This window comes from Pan paniscus, chromosome 3 (assembly GCF_029289425.2).
Source record: "Pan paniscus chromosome 3, NHGRI_mPanPan1-v2.0_pri, whole genome shotgun sequence".
In the NCBI taxonomy this organism is placed as follows: Eukaryota; Metazoa; Chordata; class Mammalia; order Primates; family Hominidae; genus Pan; species Pan paniscus.
In genome coordinates, this window is record NC_073252.2 from 67,788,518 (window position 1) to 67,811,538 (window position 23,021).

The 23,021-nt window shown below is 33.6% G+C and overlaps 1 protein-coding gene across 30 annotated transcripts in view; it reads right to left on the reverse strand.

Moving 5' to 3' along the window:
- ADGRL3 (adhesion G protein-coupled receptor L3) overlaps positions 1-23,021 on the reverse strand; it is an 861,253-nt gene that overhangs the window by 71,280 nt on the left and 766,952 nt on the right. For all 30 annotated transcript variants that reach the window (XM_057302095.2, XM_057302097.2, XM_034958747.4 and 27 more), the window contains 4 exons: positions 21,306-21,515; positions 17,498-17,718; positions 4,764-4,830; positions 2,858-2,949 (listed from right to left, as the gene is read on the reverse strand). In XM_057302095.2, the coding sequence (XP_057158078.2) occupies positions 2,858-2,949; positions 4,764-4,830; positions 17,498-17,718; positions 21,306-21,515 (590 nt within the window). The remainder of the gene's footprint in view (positions 1-2,857; positions 2,950-4,763; positions 4,831-17,497; positions 17,719-21,305; positions 21,516-23,021) is intronic.

Below are 23,021 nucleotides of genomic sequence, written 5' to 3' on the forward strand. Positions count from 1 at the left end.
TTTTCCATCAATATATCTATATTCATAATTCTTTCAACTTAAAACCATCCTCAGCCAGGTGCAGTGGCTCACGCCTGTAATCCCAGCACTTTAGGAGGCTGAAGCGGAAGGATAGCTTGAGGCCAGGAGTTCGAGACCAGCCTGGGTAACATAGTGAAAGCCCATCTCTATAAAAAACACAAAAAAATTAGCCAGGTGTGATGGTGCATGCCTCTGGTTCCAGCTGCTAAGGATGCTGAGGTGGGAGGGTATCTTGAGCCCAGGAGGTCTAGGCTGCAGTGGGCTTTGATGGCACTACTGCACTTCAAACTGGGCAACAGAGCAAGACTCTACCTCTTGAAAAAATAAATAAATAAATAAAAATTAAAACAAAGAAAAAAAATCCTCTATACCCCTTCTAACAACTACCCAATTTATCTTCTTCATTTACTAAATTTTTTAAAAAGCATCATCAAAGGTTTATGTTCTTCTGCCCATTTAATGGTCAGGTATATGTCATTATTATACCCATTTCAAAGAGAGGAAGCCTCAGAAAGATTAAATACTTTCCAAAGAATATAACCTAGAAAACAGTTTAGACATAATTGAAATTAAGATATTTTTATTTAAGACTTTATTTGCTTTGTAATATAAAACTTGATGCTACCAATGCCACTAAATATAATTATTGATTTTTTTCATGTTTAATTATTTTTCTAAACAATGATATCATAAAGATTCACCCACATTACCTAAGGAAATACATATGAACATTATACAAACAAATTGATATTTTAAACTATGTGACAGTACTAAATACAAATCATAAAGGTAAGCAAAAGTCTTTACCTTTTGTTGAATTAGACAAAAAAGTAAAAAAGAAAAAAAAATTACCTAAAAAGTATACTTGAAATATAGGACAAAGAATGATCCTTTTTGCTAATTTATAACATAGTGCTACATAAATGTTAAAGTCTTATTCCCTTATTTCTGATAGTATTTAAATACATAATATAAATAATAAATAAAGTATTACTTATGTTTTATTTTATACTACAAAATAGGTACAAAGATGTAATTTGTGCTAACGTGGGTAAAAGTACAATATGATAAATTTATGTGCCTATTTAATTTATGCAAATTCAATTTCATCAGGAACAAATAGTCTAAGAAACCAACACTGTACTTTAGAAGGACAGTTTAATTGTACATAATTAAACAATACAATGACTATTATCTCAACTAAGTAATATTGAGAATTACAAAAGACTATCACTCATTGTAGATAATGTCTATTTTGCACCACTATATTTTAATTTTTCTAATTCCTTGGTTATCTTTTTTATTTAATGTAGACAAATAATTCCTTCAACAAAATTAACTACTTAATGTCAACACACCTTAGTCACTAAAGTCTTTAATATATTACTTTATTCTGTAACCATTCATTGAGGGTCTACTATGGGCCAGGAACTGTCAGGCACCGAATATAGAAAGATGGGAAATGGGTGACATAATTGCTATCTGAGGTAGTTCAAGGAGAATGTCAGTAGCACAGAAAAGTCACAGATTACCTCATGAAACTTCTGAAAATACATTCATTTAAGTAAAAGCGTTTAATAAATATAACACCAGCATAGGCAAATTATATGAAAATGCAATTTAATATATCATATCTTAATAACTAATATGCATCTAAATATTACTATCTTTCTAAAATATTATACATTCCAAAGAAACACGATAATTTTTTTGTTATATCAAGGACTGCAACTATTTTTCTTTTCAGAAATGTAAATTAGCTACTTTTTTTGCCTGTGTAAAGTACTACTACTGTTGAAAAGTAATGTGAATATTTTCATATTTCTGCATGGCAGAACTTTCTGAACGTACAAAAGTGGAACTTGGGTTAAAGAACAAACTTTCAAACTTGAAAGATGATTAAATAGATAAAGACTTCTGGAGAGATTTAGCTTTAGCTCCCAGGAGGTTAAGTGTTAATATTTCAAAGGGAGGTAAAACTTAGAGCCATATTTTTATATTACAAAGTATCTATTTACATTAGGAAGGTTTCTTTATCTCTCTCAGAAGGGGATGGCAGCCATCTAACAGCTCCTATATAAATGCCCACATTCATAATTCCAGGGTTCCTCTTCTGTGATGTAAAATTCCCCTTTTGGTACATGTAGGTACCATCACATTGCTCTGGAGGGGGAGATGGAGTGTGAAGAAGTGATGCGGTAATTGCTCTAAGAAACAATAATCAGGCCAGGTGCGGTGGCTCGTGCCTGTAATCCCAGTACTTTGGGAGGCCAAGGCAGGCGGATCATCTGAGGTCAGGAGTTTGAGACCAGCCTGGGCAATATGGTGAAACCCCGTCTCTACTAAAAATACAAAAAAATTAGCAGGGCGTGGTCGTGGGCACCTGTGGTCTCAGCTAATCGGGAGGCTGGGGCAGGAAAATCGCTTGAATCCGGGAGGAGGAGGTTGCAGTGAGCTGAGATCACACCACTGCACTCCAGACTGGGCAACAAGAATGAAACTCCATCTCAAAATTAAATAATAATAAAAAAAAGAATAACCTGCCCTAAATGGAAACGTTGTGTTTGTTTTCAGGACACAATGAATATAGATATTTAAAACTTATCATGTTCCAAATTAGAATTTAGGAGAAAAAGTGTCTTTGAAAACAGAACTTTATTATACTTATTTTCAGGCAGATCAAGTCACTTTGATAGTCAATCAATAATCTTATTTAGCAAAGACAATACACCCATATTCTTTATCCTTTTGTCATAAGATTTTGATATAATAGAAAGGATAGTTTGGAGTATAAATGTAACGCAACCTATAGAAAACAAAAATAAAAATCACTTACTTGATGTTATCAAGACAGCCTGATTCAGGTTTCAGTATAGCAGTATGATGAAACATTTTATATAAAGCAATCCCAAGGAAGATTACATTAAGCTGGAATGCAAAAGGTAGTGTTATGTAGCATAATTGGAGTAGGAACAAAAAAGCAAATTTATTCTCTGTAACACATGAGTTGTTCTGGGAAATTAGGTCTCACTACACTTTTAAAGGAATTGGATCGTAGATGACTGCCTAGTGTTTTAGTAAAGGCAATAAGCCAGTTTTGAGAATTGGGATACTACTGAGTTACAAAGCACTACTATGCCTGCTATGCCAAATCACACAAATATAAAATCAGCATCAGCTGGAATGATGCTGTGGAAATTTTGAAACAATTCAAAGTCTAGTGCATGTCAAAACAAAAACAATACTTTTTTAGGTGTGTTACTATTTCTACACTCTGAACATTTATCTAAATTTATTATTTAGTGACACATTTTCAAATACTGTATTACAAAAATACAAATACTAAAATCAATATATTTTTGTGTAGCTAGTTCAAAAGGATGATAAAATGTTGTTTAAATTCTGATGCTACAATAAATGAGGACTAAAGTAAAGGAAACCCCCAATGGTATTGTCATATCACTGGAAACAGAGAAAGCATAAAATTTGAAACAAAACAAAACAGAAAAACAGAAAGCTCTCATGTAAACTTCATATATCACACACAAGTAAACTGTAAAAAAACCACATAGTGAGTTGCCCTTTACCACTTGATTAATTTATGTATTCCACAACTTGGCAATAAAAGCCCTCCTGAAATACTCTCAAAAATACATGTTCGCAATACTTTATCAATCATCCCCAAATCCAAAAAAATCTGCAAAATGAAGGTTGTTAAAAAAAAAAATCCATTCAGTGGCCAAAAAGCCTAACATGAAGTAAATCTATGTGGTGGGAAAACCTAATTTGAATTGACATAAGGCTGTCCATGGTCTTTCCACTATTTGCTCTTACCTTTCCTTTTTTTTTTTTGCTGTTGAAATACTGTATTTGATTACAGAGTGCTGCCTAGTCTCCACTGTGAGTATTTGTTGATGTGTTTGATTTTGGGTAACTGCCTATTCCTCACTAGGGTTATTGTGTATTATGCAATATATGTACCACATTATCTTTCCAAAGTCTGAAAAATTTCTGATTCCAAAATACATCTTGTCCCAAAGATTTCAGATAAGAAACTGGAGACCTATATTTATCCAAAGTCAATAGGCTAACATTTTATTCACAAAATGGATAGCAACTTTGTATTTTTAAAATGATAAGTACATAAGCAATTATACTAACAGTTTTATCTAAATTAAGTTAATCCATTCTTGAAATCAGAATATTATGGATCTAAAAACAGAAAAGGAAGCATGATTCCAGAATGCAGGCTTAATGTGATTGTGCCATTCTCAAGTAAAATGTTAAAGTTTTCCTTTTAAATTTTAAAGTTTTCAAGATTCATACAAAAAACAAAGCTGATAGGAACAGTCAGGTGTTTTCCCACCTTTCTAAGTTCTGTCAGTTCCCAATTCAAATTATCCAAAAGAAAAATAATGGAAATACACTGTTTTCAACCTTAGAGTCATCCTTGTTCAAATATCTATAAAACCAAATGGATTATGTTGGATTGGACCCTTGAGTAGCTATAACACTCCATAAGCTTTTGCAAATGAATATTTTCTTCTCCCACCAGTTTTGATTAACTATTTTACAACATGAAAGTACACTATAATGAGTGTTTAATTGCTTGAATTATGTAGGGTCAAATAAGTACATGCTTTCCTCAAATTAACCTCTGTAAATTAAAGACAGTCAGTACTGGGATAGTGAAAGTTTTACTTCTTGAGCTGGGAAACACATAGTTAATTAGGAATTCTTACCATAATTATCAAGGTTGCTGGTCCTATAAAACTCCAAATGAAGTAGGTGTCAAGTCGGAGCCAACATCTGCAATGAAACACAAGGGAGAGAAGGTATTCAAGGACTGGGTATGGGACATACATCAAGAGTGAGCGAGTGACAGAGAAGAATGTGAGCTGCAAAGCATTCCACTGGGAGACAGGAAATATTACATTGCTTGTTCATTTAAATGTTGAATTATGTGCCCAATTTCTGACAGCACTATTGATGGAGTAAGATAATTACCCCCGGAGGAAGCAGGAAAATATGGCACTGGGCCTATTTGCTAAGGCCTTTTGTGTCTGTCATAGAAACTTAAAAAAAAAAAGATAAAGAAAGAAAAAGCCATACACATAGCCATTAAATCAAGTAGCTTTAAGCTATCCTTTTCTCTCCGATTATGGTGCTACATAACCTGTCTATCAGCTGTCAGGCAAAGTGACATTTTCCTGTCAAGAAGATCTGAGGAAATGTGGTACAAAGAAGAAATAAATTTGGTATCAGAAGATTGAAGTTTAATTAGGTTGGGCAGCCAACCTTTGAGATTTCTGGAGTCTTAAAAAGTGCATTGTTATTGCTCATACTTCTGGGGTTGCAAATGATCCTTAGCATCCCATGAAGTTGATTCATGACCCAAAAGTAAATTATTAATCACTTAATTTCAGCTACATTTAATACTCCCCCAATTTTTAAAACCTCTGGGAAATTACATTTTCATTCTTCAGGATGACAGGAAGACAAAATGGAAGTGACTAGTTATGAGAAAGATTAATGTAAATTTTGAACAAATTACATTTGATGTTAAAAATAATATCTTGAATTATTTGCCATTTTGCCATAATTGAGGCATCAGAAGAAAATAACTCCAGTGGTAAATATTCAAGACTGGTTTGCTATATAATATAAACATGGAAATCCTAAGTACTCAAATATTTCTGTGATTATAAAAGTTACTTAAACCTAAGCAATAATGGAATAACAGAAATCTATTAAGAAGGGAAATTAGAAATGCCTATCAAAAAAGTAATGAATAAATACAATATTTTCTATTCATATGATGAAATGTTATAAAACAGTTAAAAAGGAGGAAGTAGATCTACATATGTCAATAGGATTAAAAAGAAAAAGTTGGGGGCTGGGTGTGGTGTCTCACATCTGTAATACCAGCACTTTGGGAGGCCAAGGAGGGTGATTCACTAGAGCCCAGGAGTTTGAGACCAGCCTAGGCAACATGGCAAAACCTTGTGTCTGCAAAAATTAGCTAGGCATGGTGGTGTGCCCCTGTAGTCGCAGCTACTCAGGAGGCTGAGGTGGTAGGATCACCTAAACCCAGGTGGTTGAGGCTTTAGTGAGCTGAAATCACGGCACTGTGCTCCAGCCTGGGTGACAGAGTGAGACCCTGTCTCAAAAAAAAAAAAAAACCAAAGTTGAGTAAAAAAGTACGGGACAGAATCTAAACTATATCAAATGTATATATAATATAGTGTGTATATATACATGTTAAACATACATACACAGACATTAAAAACTACACACAATATATTTTTGATGGATATATATATGTTATTTAATGGAAAGAAAAAAAAATCACCAAACTCATGTTAGTGGTTGCCTCTCACATTAAGAGTAGAGAGCACTAGAAGTGAACAAAATGGGCTTTAGCCATATGTTTTAGGTTAGTAATTACTGACAGCAAATACACTAAAATGCTAACAATTTTAACATCTGAGTAATGGAGGCAATGATGTTTATTATGGTTTTTGGCTTCCTTTACTTTGCTATAACGTTTAAACTTATTTTAAGAGCTAGATTTTTAAGCAAAAAAAACAAAAAGCCTTGAACCAAAACAGATTGCCTACAAAAAGCCCATTTTAAAACAATGAAGAGGCTAGCCACAGCGGCTCACCCCTGTTATCCCAGGACTTTGAGAGGCCACGGCAGGAGGATCGCTTGAGCCTAGGAGTTCAAGACCAACCTGGGCAATATAGTGAGACCTCATCTCTACAAAGAAAAGAAAAGAAAAAAATAGCTGGGGATGGTGATGCATGCCTGTGGTCCCAACTACTCGAGAGGCTGAAGTGGAAGGATGGCTTGAGCCCAAGGGGTCCAGGCTGTGATGAGTCATGAACCCGGCACTGTACTTCAGCCTGAGCAACAGAGTGAGGCTTCGTCTCAAACAAAAACAAAACAAAAACGAAAAACGAAGTCCGGCCTTCTTCTATTAAGTTAAATACATGTAAACTAATTTCAGTAGAAGTACAATAGGCACTCTAACAAGAAACTGACTACAAGTTCTCATTTTTTATGTAGACAAGATAATTTCTTTATTCAAAGTAAACACAATAAACCTGTTCGAAAAAATGCTATTAGTGAAGCAATCAACGCTCAGTTAAACACCATTGGTTTTTTTGGATAATTAGTTACCCTTTTGTTGTGACGGTGTGTTCAAAAAACTTGGTCATATGAAACAGAAGTGTAGTGCTAAATATAAGCAGAAACAAACCAGAGAATTCAAGGTTGAAATATGAACATTGTCTTCATTCCGACCATAGGCTAGCTTGTCACCAACTTAATAAAAGAGAGAGAGAGAGGGTGTATGTGTGTATGAGAGAGAGCGAAAAAGAGCGACAGAGAGGGAGAGAGAGAGAGACAGAAAAGAAACTCTTGGGGAAGGAAGATTTTCAAAGGTCTAAGTTCTGAACAAAGATCGTAATTGTATTTTCCCTCAGGGTAGAAACAATGAAGGAGGCTGGGCATGTGGCTCAGGCTTGTAATCCCAACACTTTGGGAGGCCGAGGTGGGTAGATCACTTGAGGTCAGGAGTTCGAGACCAGCCTGGCCAACATGGTGCAATCCCATCTCTACTAAAAATACAAAAATTAGCCGGACCTGGTGATGCATGCCTGTAATCCCAGCTAATCGGGAGGCTGAGGCAGGAGAACCTCTGGAATCTGGGGGCAGAGGTTGCAGTGAGCCAAGATCATGCCGTTACACCCCAGCCAGGGCGACAGAATGAGACTTCACCTCAAAAAAAAAAAAAAAAAAAAAAAGAAAGAAAGAAAAAAAGAAACAGAAACAAAAACAAAAAAACAATGAAGGACAAAACCAAAACATGGACATTTTCCCAGACTAGATCAGACACACACACACACACACACACACACACACACACACACACACAACTGCAGCCCATGAATGCTGCTGAAATTATAGCAACATGATATAATAGTAATAATACGTTTTAAGAATGACTTAATAATACAGCTCTCATTATTTTGTAGGTCAAATAGGTTTTTGAAAGCTAATCTGAGAACTAAAACACATTTTCAGAAAAAGAAATGTGCTTCACAATCTTCTATAGAAGATTATTTTACAAGTTAAGGAATCTAAACAAATACCTTTAATTATATTATTAACAGTTGTCTTGGACTAAGGCAATTTTAAAATATTAAATAATCTCACCAAATGTTTTGTTAAAGTAAAATTGTAGCCTTGCAAAACTTTGCTTTTTTGAAAATGGTCTCAGCTTAGCCAATGCTTTATTTGGAAATGTGCCTTTGGCATAGTGATCTTTTCTAAATGTAAAGGAGCATTTCAAAATGATTATTTTTATTCTTTGAGAAAAAATTTTATATCTATTTGGTAAAATGGATTTACATTTCCTTTGGAATTGAACAGTGAAAGAGGCAATATAAAATACGTAAAATGTACTTAGTAAATCATCCCTCCATGAGGGCTGCTGGGGCTTTACTCTCTTCTGGAAGGCTGTGTGGCAAGAATCCCTTTTCTAATTTGATTGCCATATGGCCACACCTGCTGTTGTTTCTGGCCACATGCTGGCTTTCTCAAAGCCTTCTGTATTTCCTCCTCTTCCTATTAACTACCTTAAAAATTTGCATGATTCCTGTCCCAGTTCACTGTGCCTATGTTAAAACAATTCACTCAGCCTTTAAGGTGGAGAAGAACATTATGTGGGGTGTATACATACATGCCTGAGCACATATATACTACCTCAGAGTTTTATAAGTCTGACCATTCAATGACATTTAGATACAAGGTAAAAACACTGGTTAAGGTGAGACAAAGCTAGAAGAACAATTTATCACACTAAACACACTGAAGTCTAGCTTGTGAATGGTAAGACAGACCCGCTATTGAAGAATACAATTTATCTGAAAATTGCCTTTATCTACCTAGCAACATTTAATTTGTGAAATTAGTAATTTGGATTGGCCATTCACATTTAATTTTTAAGATATGGCAATTTCTTTTTTATAAATGAAATTCAATCATATGTATATCATCTATACATTATGTTTATAAAAGTACTGTAACAAAAGACATAAGAGACTTGAGAAAACAAGTGCATTCTGACCACACTCATGTTTATTATATATGTATATTATATATATCATGTAATATTATAAATATATTTATATATAAATGTATTTTATAAATATAATGTATTATATTTATATATATATGGCAAGATTGAGAGAATAAGAAAGGAATAAACTAGGCAAAAAAGAAGGACAGAAGAGAGAAAAGGGACAGGTATATATGCCAAGTATAATAAATCTAGGCCTCAGCTTATTGCATAATATGATTGTTAGGAATTTTTTTAATGCCATTTTCATTGCAGCACATTCATACATCTAATGTTGAAATGCTTTGCAAGCAAGTGCATGAATTTTTAAAAAAGGTTGATGGAGTGATACAGGGATGGAGTGCAATCAGTGGTGGTCAAGACTAGCATTTGAGGTTCTGCTACAGTTTTGGATCTTAGAATTAAACACTACTTCTAATATATCAAAAATAGATTGTGTTGTCTTTATTTCCTCAACATGTTATATTTTTTTAAAAGAGTTTCATTCATTTTTTCAGCAAAATGCATCCTACATTCTATGATGGACTATAAAGATAAGAATTATGGCTATTATAATTTATTAATACTACTAAATGTTGAGTGATTGCCATGGTCTCATCTTAGTAGAAGATGATATCATAAGAATTGTGTACAAGAAGCCCCCGTGACACAAGTTTACCTATATAACAAACCTTCACACGTACCCCTGAACCTGAAAGTAAAAATAAAACAAGAATTGTAATCGCTACTCTAGTAAGTGGTTGCTTTTTAATACAATCTATTTTATAATTGAAAACAACGTTGCTGATCATGTTTGTATTTCTTTATTTGTATCAGCCAAATAATACTACCAGTAATAATAAAAGTTCTAATTTAATAAATACTTAACTATGCTAGACATAGATGTCTAGCATATATTTTACATATATACATACTGTTTACATACATACATACACATTGTGTATATACATACACTGATTCATAAATACGTACAAACACACACACACACACACACAGTTTCAAACATCGGAAGAGTCTTGCAAGGTACTTATAATAACTTCCACTTTACAGATTAGGAATGTGATACTCGGGTAAACTACCCACAGCCACACAGATAATAAGTAGTTGAGACTGAATTTTATTCTAGTCTACCTGACTCCAAACTCTCTGTGGCTACTAGATGTTTCTCCAGAGAATAATGATATAAGTTATAAAACAACTAAAGGTGTAGATTGGTTGATAATTATAAATTCTCAATGAGTAGGTGAGAAATTTATATGCTGTATATAATGCACAGACTACTGAAACAGGTCTCAAGTCAAAATATCAGATCTTTCTAAATATAAGGTCATCTCAATGTTAGAGAAACTTTTAGTATTATTAAACAGCTTCACTGCAATACGATTTATATATCATAAATCCTTTATTTAACAGAGTATAACTCCAACATTTTTAGTATATTTAAGAGTTGTGAACCCACCAGCATAATCTAATTTTACATTTTCATTTTACCAAAATGAAACTCTGTACCCACCAAAAGTCACTCCCCATTTTCGACCTCCCACTGCTCTACAATGACCCATCCACACTCTCCCCAATCTTAGCAACCACTATATTTTCTGTCTTTAAAGATTTGCCTATTCTGGACATTATATATATATATGGGAACATATAATATATAGTCTTTTATAACTGGCTTTAGTCACTTAACATAATAATTTTAAAGTTTATGTATTTTATGGCATGTGTTAATACTTCATTTTTATTGCCAAAAAATACTCCATCATTTAGGTATTACACATTTTATCTTTTCATCAGTTGATGGGCATTGGGTATTCCCATGCTTTGGCTAACATAAATAATGCTGCTATAAACTCTTGTATACAAGTTTTAACATGGACCTTAGTTTTTATTTTTTTTTTTTTATAAATGCTTAGGAGTAGAATTGCTGGATCAAAACTATGTTTAACCTTTTGAAAATCTGTGAAACGATTTTCTGTAGGAGCTAGCTACACCATTTGACACTGCCACCAGCAATATATGAGGGTTCTGATTTTCCACATCTTCAACAATGTTTGTCACTGTGTACCTTTTATTGTAGCCATCCTAGTGGATAAAGTCATCATATATTATACATGATCTTTAGATGTCTAATGATAGCTGTGGAAGTTGTTATACTTCTTTGGTACCAATAGGAACTCAGGTCCAATATTCAATTTTAAGTCTAACATTTCATTGCATTTTAAAAATAACAGCACAGTGGTCCTGATGATCTCTGATATAGTCCTGGTATGGATAACTTCTTAATAGAAAAAAGTTATGCTTAATCCAGAATTCTTAGATATGATGATAATTTTATATGTCCAATCATTGGCTTTCTGGATGATAAAATGGTGACACAATAACCCTTCAGTATTTACTACACATACACATAAAATGTTCTTGGCCTTGAATAAAATAGTATAGAAACCTACACATGTACTCCCTGTAGACATATTGAATGATGACCTTCATATGTCAATAACAAATACTTCTTCATTATCTGTATTATTTCCTACTGGCCAAGCTATAGTCAAACACACCTGGTGATAACATTACAGCAAGGTAAATGCTTTATGTCAATGAAGTGTTATAAGGACATTTTATAACATCATATAATAATTGCTTAGCAAAATACTCCTTAAGTGAAAATATGATTCTCTATGAATTTGAAATGCTAAGGAATTGTGAACAAAATAATTAAATAAATCTATGCATGTAACTTGCATATACCATCAAGTTCAATCTTCCTTAACTAATCTCTTTCTTGAATAATACACTAATCTGATATTTTTAAGAAATCTATAATCACTTTTCTACCTACATGATTATGCTGGTTAGATGATGAAGTGAAAATAAGGAAGTCTAGGGTCTTTTAATTAACAGAGGAGAGAGTACCCCTTTTAAAGATACTCTTAAGCTAGTGAGCTGGGAAGACAAATGTAAAGTTTAATAGATAATTTACAACAATTTTCCGATCATAAAATTTGATTTCAATTATTTTTAACAGCTTGGCTATTCTTCTAGCACTCAAGAATGTTCTTATCGATTATAAATGTTCATGACTTCATCCACATATTTAGAAACTACTCATCAATTTTTTAGCCCAGATTTTCTCTCCTAGACAATTCTCTGGGCTTTACCCCTTCCCAGTGTGCTCTCTCCCTTTTCCTGGTACCCACTTCTAATTCCTTCTTCCAATCCACTCATGATGGTAACCACTGCTTTTTCATACATGAGACTGAGTGGGAAATGCTATAAACTATCAATGTGATTTTTTTAAAAGTAAAAATTTACTGTTCAAACAGTTTGCATGTTTTGGTAATATTAGAATAATTAAAGTTTAAATGAAGTGATTAGTTTCAGGTCATAAAACCGAAGTATTTAGCACTGAATTTCCAAATCTGTCCTGACTGAATTACTGTTAAGTCAATGACAGCCTTTGCTATAATTATCTTCTGACAGTATCATATTGATGGCATCCCACTGAATATCCATATGAATAACAGTATGAGAGACATAAAAAGATATAAGAAAGAGATAAATGAAAATAAATGTCCATTATTAACAGCGCAATTTATACCTGTGGTCTACTAGCAGAGTTTTTTTTTTTTAAGATTATTGTTTTTTAAAATGGATTTTTAAAATATCTAATTATTTTAACCAAATGTTATTCTAAGTACATTCTTGAATATAATGTCAGTACAGATAAAAAGGTTTTGTTAAACAAATAATGGCTCCTTACAAGCACTGCAAATTGATGGCAAACTAAGCAACTTCTCAGAATCAAATTTGTATGCTTTGTGTGTATGTGTTTTATACATAATAATAAATTCAATAGCCCTAACAACATTTCATAGAAAAACATCAAAATCCATCAGCCAGATGGAATATGATATTTATCTCCATATCTGTCAAAATAGCATTTATTTAACCTACGAAACAATTTTATCTCTGATTTGATCTCCTACCATTAGTATAATTCTCTAAATTTTAGAAATGTAAGGTATTATTATTATATTAAAGGTTTCAGAAATAAAACCTCATTGTCAGTATAATAAACAAATACATTAATAGGAGAGAAAAGGGAGACATGTCTATTATCTGAATTATTGTAATAGACATTCAATGGTTTTATTCTAGATGTACTGTAAGTGGGCAAGACTGAAGAATAAAAACTTAAGAATCATGAAGTTCCAAAAACAAGTAAAAAAGATTTCCAAGACATACAATTTTACTGTATTGAGCTTAATAATAATTTAAAGAAAATAGTTGACAATATATCTCTGATTTCTGGTAACTCCACTTTATTATAGGCTGTGGACTATACATTTTCATATTTAAAGAATCAGTGTAGTACATAGGAAGGTAACATTGCAAACAAACAAACTTGAGACAGCAGAGACGTGTGAAAAAAAAGATGCACGTGGTGAGCAGGGAGTGGGAAATGCCATATTAAATAAAATAAAAGCAGGCTGGGCATGGTGGCTCACACCTGTAATCCCAGCACTTTGGCAGGACAAGGCTGGCAGATCACCTGAGGTTGGGAGTTCGAGACCAGCCTGAAAAACACGGAGAAAGCCCATCTCTACTAAAAAAATACAAAATTAGCCGGGCGTGGTGGTGCATGCCTGTAATCCCAGCTACTTGGCTGCTCGGGAGGCTGAGTCAGGAGAATCGCTTGAACCCGGGCAGCAGAGGTTGTGGTGAGCCAAGATTGTGCCATTGCACTCCAGCCTGGGCAACAAGAGTGAAACTCCATCTCAAAAATAAATAAAATAAAATAAAATAAAATAAAATAAAAGCAATATACAACAGCAAGAGAAACTGGAACAAAGAGTCTCGATGATAGGAAACAAGACATATAATTCTATATACAGAAATTCTTTGAGTTGTGTAAAAATTAATGGCTTATATTTTCACTGTGATGTCTTGATTAAGCCCTGATGGAAACAATCTGTTCACTTCAACTTCTCAAGTAAACACCATGGCTCAGTACTGGTTCTCTTTTCAATATCTGCTTCTTCAGTGGGAAAACAGCACTGTATAGATGTTGGATTGCATGAATTCCGAAAAAGTAGAAGTTAAACATTTTTTACATGTATTCTGAAGGCTTTTGTGTGGACAATTTATTTACAATGTACCACAAGACACTAAAATGTGTTATGCCCGCCTGTGAAATAATTGAAATAATGAAATTTTCCCTTTCTTTTCCTATCTCTTTTCCATCTACCCTCCCTTTTCTTTGTATCTGTTTTGCTTCTCTTTGTGTTGGAAAAAGTGATAATTGCAAGACTGAACTATTATTAAGGCTTGTTTTAAATCAGTGTCTGGGAAATAAATTAGCCCCTAGTCTCACACAGTAATAATGTCAGTAAATGAGAGCTTCCAGTTACGGTGCAGGAAATTAAAGCAATGATGGCCAAAGCTTTAACAAAGTCACAAGAGACTACATATTATTGATTCTAAGAAAAGATAGATTTCTACTATCCAAAAAATGACATCTGTCTCAAAGTAAATGACTAAAACACAAACAAAACAAATTGAATGAGTTCAGTAGTAACAGGACAATTTCCAAATACCTAAGAAGAAAAAAATTGATGTAAAAGAAAAATGTAATTTGAAACTTCAAGAGAGCAAAATGGAGCTACTTAGCAACAATATTTGAAATAGCATAAGGTCACAAATAACTATATTACTCAATTTTGTGGTAGAAAATGCATTGAGAAAAATGTAAAGTCCCATGATCTAGGTGAAATGACTGCTAGGGGTTTCTTTTTTGTTTTGATGAAAATATTCTAAAATTAGACAATAGTGATGAGTACATAATACCACAAACATCCTAAAAACAACTGAAGTGTATGCTTTAAAGACTGAATTTTATGTTACATGAATATATCAAAGATGTTATTTAAAAAAAAAAAACAAACCTATATCAACCTAACACCCCTCCCCTAAGATATCTTTAGGGACAACCTCAGATAATGTGTTTTTTGTTTTTTTTTTTAACTAATCCTAGTCTGTTTCACAGATGTCACTGGAATCAACAGAAAAATCACAGACTTGATTATTCACAAAGGTGAGATTAAAAAATAATAGTTATTGGCATATTTAGACAAATGGTTTTATATAGCCTGTCACTATACTCAAGACAAAGACTCAACGGGAATAAGTCTTCTTTTAATTGTATTGTTGGTGCTTAAAATAGCATAGTTCACATATGCTGTTTTAACTATGCTCCCAATAATTCTGGTGTCCTCTTCTTGTCATTCCCTTTTTATGAATCCTCACTTCTGAGAAGCAAGCTGTTTTATTGCCAACATGTTCAGACTGCTGATTGCCGGTGGAAAGTCATGAAATTTGGCTTATTAACTTCTGTACAAATTGAAGTTATCTAACCTCATCTGAGCCTACACTGCTGCTTGAAAATCTTTTTATTAATGTCTAATTGGCTCCTTAGCACATTTTCCATAGTGTTCATTTAAAAGCTTTTCAAATCTGTTCTCTTGACATGACCTCACCTATTCACTCAATAGAAATCAGCATCTTTTACTTGAAGGAAAAGTTCCTCTGCTTCAAAATGTACCTTGCCTGTCCTTTTCTTCACACTCACCTCAAAAAAGTGAGGTAATTTTACAATTTCAAAAAAAAAAAAAAATCCTAGTTTATTTGAAATAACCTGACTTGGTTTATCTCAAATCTGCTACCACTAACTCTATAACCACAGGCAATGCAATTAATTTATCTAGTATTTTATTTTCTCACCTGTAAAATTAGTGCCATGGACTTTGCAAATTCTAAAACCACTTTTAGTAATAAATCAAGATTTTCCAATCTTGTGTTTAGCCTTGTGTCTTTCTACCTCCCAAGACTTTTCCCTTTCATTTTGCCTATATATACTATAAGGAATTTTCTCTCTATGAATCTCCTCCTATTAATTTGATTCTTCTCACCCTAGATATGCTTAAGACTTCATCTTTAAAATTTTCCTTCATGATTATCACATAAGTTAATATTTTCACTATTTTTCAATCAACTTACTTCCAGGTGTAAATAACGCTCTTACTACTAACTTATGTCTTCACGCCTTCCAATTTGATTTCTGCTTCCAGTACTTTGCAAAAATGGCTGCTGCACTACTTGGGAGGCTGAGGCAGGTGGATCACTTGAGCCCAGAAGTTCCAGCAGCCCAGGCAACATAGAGACCTCTGGGGGCCTCTTAAAAAAACAGACTTGTTGCAGAGGTCAAATGGTTTCTTTTGTTTGTTTTTGTTTTTTACTTAAATTAATTTTGACATAAAACACCACTGATGGTGGTTTTTTGTTTTAGTTTTGTTTTGCTTCTTAGAGATGAGTTCTCACTCTGTCATCCAAGCTGGAGTAAGGTGGCATGATCACAGCTCACTGTAATCTCAAAGGCTGGGCTCAGGCGATTCCCCTGCCTCAGCATTCTAAGTAGCTTTATAGACATGCACCACTGTGTCTGGCCACTGATGGTGTTTTGAAACACCATCTTGAGACTTTCTTCTCCCTTGCCTTGAATCTAAACTTCATAGTAATCTTTCTAAGCCTCTGCTTACCTCTTCTTTTTCTCTACTTGTATTTTTTTCTCCTGGGTCTAGTTCTAAATATGATTATTCATCAGAGGTCTATCTTGGTTTACTTTCTAATCTCTTCTCATAAAACTTTGATTTACTCTGGGTATCTCAACTGTTATATGTATGTAGATTGCAAACATATTTTTATCTGAACTCCATGCTAATATGCTTCACATCTCGATACATATGTCTTAACAGTTTAAAGCTATGTTGAAAGCAAAATTCATCACTCTACCTCAACGCCTACGCAGGAAAAAAGGGGAAAAACACAGGCTGTCCCTGCTCCTATACTCTTTCTGTTGATGACATAAAAGGCTTTCCAGTGACTTGAACGGACTTGTCAGGAAGAAGAGAAGCCAGCAATGTCAGGGACTGCACCATCCTATGCTAGCAAATAGCTCTTCATACAGCTAGTTCTTCCTTTGACTAATGTCTTAATGTTCTGAAGAAAAATAAAATTATGATCTCTTCATAATTACACAAGGTTATGATGTAGATGTAGAAAAATTACGCTGTTTTAAAACAGCATCATGATAAGTCTCAAGGTATTTTTTTCTTTTTACATCATAACCAAAGTATAACCATGGATTGAATTATACACATTTGCTGCCCGGTTTCTTCACTGTGAGGTAATATAAAGACCTTAGCTTCCAAGAAAATCCAACACTTTTATTTCACCTAGATTTAAAAAGAAAGAAAACAATAAACTTACACTTTATCTGTTCCATAACTCCTGTAGTCTACTGCAGCTGACACAGCCACAATGAGTGCAGGCATCCCATAGCCGACCAGATAAAAGTATTTCCTACGTGAATGTTCACTCTCAAAAACCTCCACCAGCATGATATAAAGCTGCACCCCCTCCAGGAACATCCAGGTGAAGGCAGCCAAGAAGAAGAAATGTAACAGGGCAGCGAAAACAGCACAGGCAATCTAGGAAAAGGAACAAATGATTTAGTCAAATCACTACCACATGGGATACTAGTCAACTGCCATAAAACCAAATTAAATATTTACCAAAACTGCATTAAAATAGATCTGCAAAATAATAACCTAGGGAAGATTCTTAAAACACAGATATTAAAACTAATATACTTAAATATAATCTATCTTTGAAAACTGCCTTTAACATTAATAATGGCTTATGGATGACAGTGTATCATTAGAATAAAAAAATTATAATACTTAGAAAAAATTCTAATAAGAGCCTATGAATAATTATTTCTGATATTAGCGTAAATATTTTAAAATAGATTTTAAGAATTTTTTCTCTTGGCCATAATCATGAGTTACAGTTAGAGTCAGAGTTAGAGTTAGAACATACTAACATAGTAAGTTCTTCAATAGTCAATGAAAGAGAAACATTAAAACTAAGGGGAAAATTAAATAGTGTAGTTAATTGCAGTCTTTTCATGATGAGATTATTACTAATTGTTTCATGATGAAATTAATTATTAGTAATTGTTTGTTTATTTGTACCCTGCCTTGTTTCAAAAATGATTTAAGGTGGTGTTGGAAAATTCATGGTGAACATGAATAAAAATGGATCTGCTTAAAATTAAATGTTCCCAAACTGCTTTCTTTCTCTGATTTTTTGTTATTGTACTAAATATTGGTTTAGACAAGCTTGGTCAAAAAAGGCAGCCAGCTCTTATTTTTGTATATTTTCTAAAGTACTACAATTTTCAGCTGACCAACTATCAATTTCTTACTCTTCAGTCAGTTCCTTAATTCTCATTTCTTTGAGTTATTCTTCCTTATAGGAAACCCTGACTAAAATCTATAACTACTACTAGAAAAGGTCAACAAACTTACAGAAGTTATCAGAGTAACAGAAATTCATTGATGAGTATGATCCTTATGAAATGAGACAAAAGGGCAGGTCAAATTTTGGGTCACAAAGATGACAATGAAGGAGAGATCAGCAAGTCTTACATCTGAGGAGCTAGAAAGAAAGCTGGTCCTAAACACTATGTGGAGTGCAGAAAAGGATACCTCGCTAGCAAGGAGAGTAAAGACAAGTTTTGCTGAGCTGCACTCTACCCATGTTTTTCATATCAATCATTGTTCTTTATATTACTTGTTAGAAATGAGTTTTGTGTAGTATGCAATATTTGGTGAAGTTTTTCATACCATATATAACATCAGGAAACAAAAATAAGAATAAGGTCTCTAAATGAAAAGAAATCACACAGCATTTGAATTGCAAGCTAACAAGAGAATAAAATGATACATTCTTGGAAAATAACACAATTTTCCATTTCTTGCTTTTTAGAGTTAGAATGTCAACTATTAATTTTTGTTATCATAAGGCTTTACTTTTTTGGGGAAAGAAATGTGTACTTTGATTGCTTATTCATAGGTATGCATTTATGGGGAAAGCTGTCACATTAGTATATGTTGCCCAATTAAAAATATAATCACCATAATTGTACCCTTTACAGTCATTAATCATGAATGTGTAATCACAAACATGAATCCAACTGCATTTTTATTGTAAAGCACTCCATACATATGGACACATACCAGAAAACAGCATTAAGTAAGCGAACTATTTATTATGCTCAAAAGCCTTCTACAAAATGAAACTTTTCTGCTATTTTGCAATTTTACTCATGATAACAAACTTGTAACATGTGCATAAATCTTAAGTAAACTGAAACTGGCTCACAAAAATTATAAGTGGGCATAAAGTCTGTGTAATATATGAAGATATTGTCTATTATTTATATTTTCTGTTTGGTTTTACCAACAGTTGGCTAGTGCTGTTCTTTTTTTTTTCTTTTTTTTCCCTTTTTTTCTTCCTCCTTTCCTTGGTATGACTAAATGTAGGTTGCAATAATGTACAAGGCTGGCAATTAAAGACATGACCAGAACTCATGCAAATATAAAGTGCCAAACAAAATTTGGGAAGAGTTTACATATACTAAAAATGCTTTGCAGGTTGTACTATTTTCCAAAATACATCAATTAGAAAAACCCATTTTAGACCTGCAGATTAAGGCATATTACAAACTTTAAAGCATTATTCTATTAATTGGAAAAAAAGATATTCTTTCATTTTCTAAATAATTTTACCAAAGTTTCCTCAATATTGAGCCCTATGGTTAAAACAAAAGAAAAAAAAATGACAATATGTAGTTCCTTAGAAAGACAAGTTTATGAAATAATTTCCGAAGAAATGTACATCTCCTTTATTGCTAATGGGAACACAAAATGGTACAGCCACTTTGGAAGACAATTTGTCAGTTTCTTTAAAGCTAAATATACTCTTACCATGTGATCCACAAATTGTACTCCCTGGTTTTACCCAAAGGAGTTAAAAACATATGTCCACACAAAAACCTGCACACATATGGTTATAGCAGCTTTCTTCATAATTGATAAAAGCACAGATGACATCTTGGAAGCAACCAAGATGTCCTTCAGTAGGTGAGTAGATAAACTGTGGTACATCAGACAACGGGATATTATTTAGCACTAAAAAGAAATAAGCTATCAAGCCAAAAAAGGCATGGAGGAAATTCAAATATATATGACCATTTAAGAGAAGCCTTGGCCAGGCGTGGTGCCTCACACCTGTAATCCCAGCACTTTGGGAGGCTGAGGTGGGTGGATCGATTGAATCCAGGATTTTGAGATCAGCCTGAACAACATGGTGAAACCCTGTCTCTACTAAAAATACAAAAAATTAGCTGGGCATGGTGGCAAATGCCTGTAGTCCCAGCTACTCCAGAGGCTGTGGTGGGAGGATCGCTTGAGCTTGGGAGGTGGAGATTGCAGTGGGCCAGGATCATGCCACTGCACTCCTGCTTGAATGACAGAGTGAGACCTTTTCTCAAAAAAGAAAAGAAAGAAAAACAAAGAAAGAAAGAAAGAGATAGAGAGATGCCAATCTGGAAAAGCTACATACTAAATGATTCTAATTATGTGACATTCTGAAAAGCCAAAACCATGGAGATAGTAAAAAAAAAAAAAAAAAATTAGTGGTTACCAGAGGTTAGTGGGAAAGGAGGGATAAACAGAGGAAGCACAGATGATTTTCAAGGCAGTGAAAAAATTATACTCAAACCCAGAGAATGTACAATACCTAGAGTGAAATCTAACGTAAACTATGGAATTTGGAAGATAATGATGTGTCGATGTAGGTTCATCAGTTGTCAAACAAGTGTACCTCTCTGGTGGAGGATGTTGATAATGAAGGACACTATGCATGTGTGGGAGCAGGGAATAGATGGGAATGTCTGTAGCTCCTGCTTAATTTTGCTGTAAAGCCATAACTGCTCTAAAAAACAAAAGTCTATTTAAAAATGAAATATACACCTTATTCATAAAGTTTGCTGCTTATTTATGACGATGGGATATGAAAAATGGAAAACTGAGTAAGGCCTGAAAATTAGTTATCTATCTTAGATGACTAGAAGAAATGATACTTTCAAACATAAGTATTTTTAGTATTGGCGGTACTGAAAAGCTGGAAGTGGAAAAGTTCTTCACTGGTATCAATATAGGTTGCTTACTGGTTGGTCAGTTCGGTTGATCCCAATCAGGAAGAGCAGCTCTGCTACAAAGAGACTGATGCAGAGGTTCTTGTGGATGGTGTTACGGTCACTCTGGAGCCCGCGGAAAAAGCAAAATGTGAAGATGCAAATCAGGAGACAAACAAGGGACAGCAAAATTCCAACCCACGTGATCACATCCAGAAGGAGGTCATGGACCGCATCACTGTGCTGGAAACACAACGAAAAAGCCATAAGTTGCGCTTATGCATAACCAATTACAAAGTTTTATAAGGGCCTGATGCACGAAGCATGATAGTAATAATGCACAAAATACCCTCTATACCCACAATGAATAAAGTAACTTAATGATTTGGGTTTTCTCTTCCACAGATAAAGCATTTTGTCTTTTCCGTGAGGTGTAAATCAGTTTGATATTCAGAGACGCCAATAGCGTTTGCTTCTTTCTTAGCTACAAGCATTTTCAGAATATAAGTAGTTAAAGCAGACCGACTTAATTCTGGCCAAAGATTTCAAGGTTAAAACATTTTATTTTTTAAATTTATATCACTTTTTTAGACTAATTTTCAGACCATCTCCAGTAGGGAATACTATTTACAATTTTAAGCTTTACACTTGGGGAAGCTGTATCTCAACTAATTTTTGAATCATCTAAGGAGTTTTAAAATTAAAAATGCAATTCCTTTGTCCTCTAAATCTTGTATCATAATTTCCAAGGTTGTGTCATGTAAGTATGTATTTTCATAAAGATCCCCAGTGAATTCTAATGAATAGCCACACATGTGCACCACTTATTTTGGGGAAGATCTAAAAGAATTAGGATATTCATTGGATTTATATTCATATTGAATAGCTTAAAGACATCAGCAAGTTTGATCTTTGAAAGGTTTTGCATGAATAGAGCCTGTTATACATTGACAGAAAATAAATATTCAGAATTGCTGTATTAAACAGCAGCATATAGAAGACAGTAGAGCTAAGAAACAAGAAAAAGTTCACGAACTGTACTGAAACATCATGTTTTGGTTCTGTTAAAATAGTCCAGGAAGCTCCACGTCTGCCATGTTCCTTGGTTGTCAATTACTTCATTTCTGTCCTTGTTCTAAGATTCAGAACTCTTATTTCCACCTTAAGATATTTTGTCCCTACCCTAAAAAATCTTCTGTGAATCTTTAGAATTTATAGAGGCCCAACAAATAAGTAGATCAAGATGTTGGAGCAAAGTTGAGAAATTGTTTATGACTGTCAATTCTTTTCCTTCAAGGTTTTTTGAAGATCCCTAAATACCTAACGTCTATCAGTAGCAGAATAGATAAATGAATGGGTAAAAGATTAATTTCTACAATGATATTTTAAAGAATAGTAGAAAATCAGTGTACTATATTTAAAGTCACAAACATGGATAATACACAAAAATCTAATATTATTTTTTTTAAAAAAAGCAAGCATCAAAAGGATCTACACACTATGACAGCATTTTTGCAAAATTTTAAAAGATGAAAATCAATGACATTGATTTTTATGGATATATGCAAAATTAATAAAAGTATAAACATGTACATGGAAAAATTTTGAGTTGACAAGAAAGAGTTGTCTTTCTAATTGATACCTTTTTCAACTATATAGATCATACACACTGACTTTTGTTTTAGGATGGAAGTTGCCACATTTAGTTGGCTTCCACACTAAGCCCAATTTTAACCTATATAAATATTC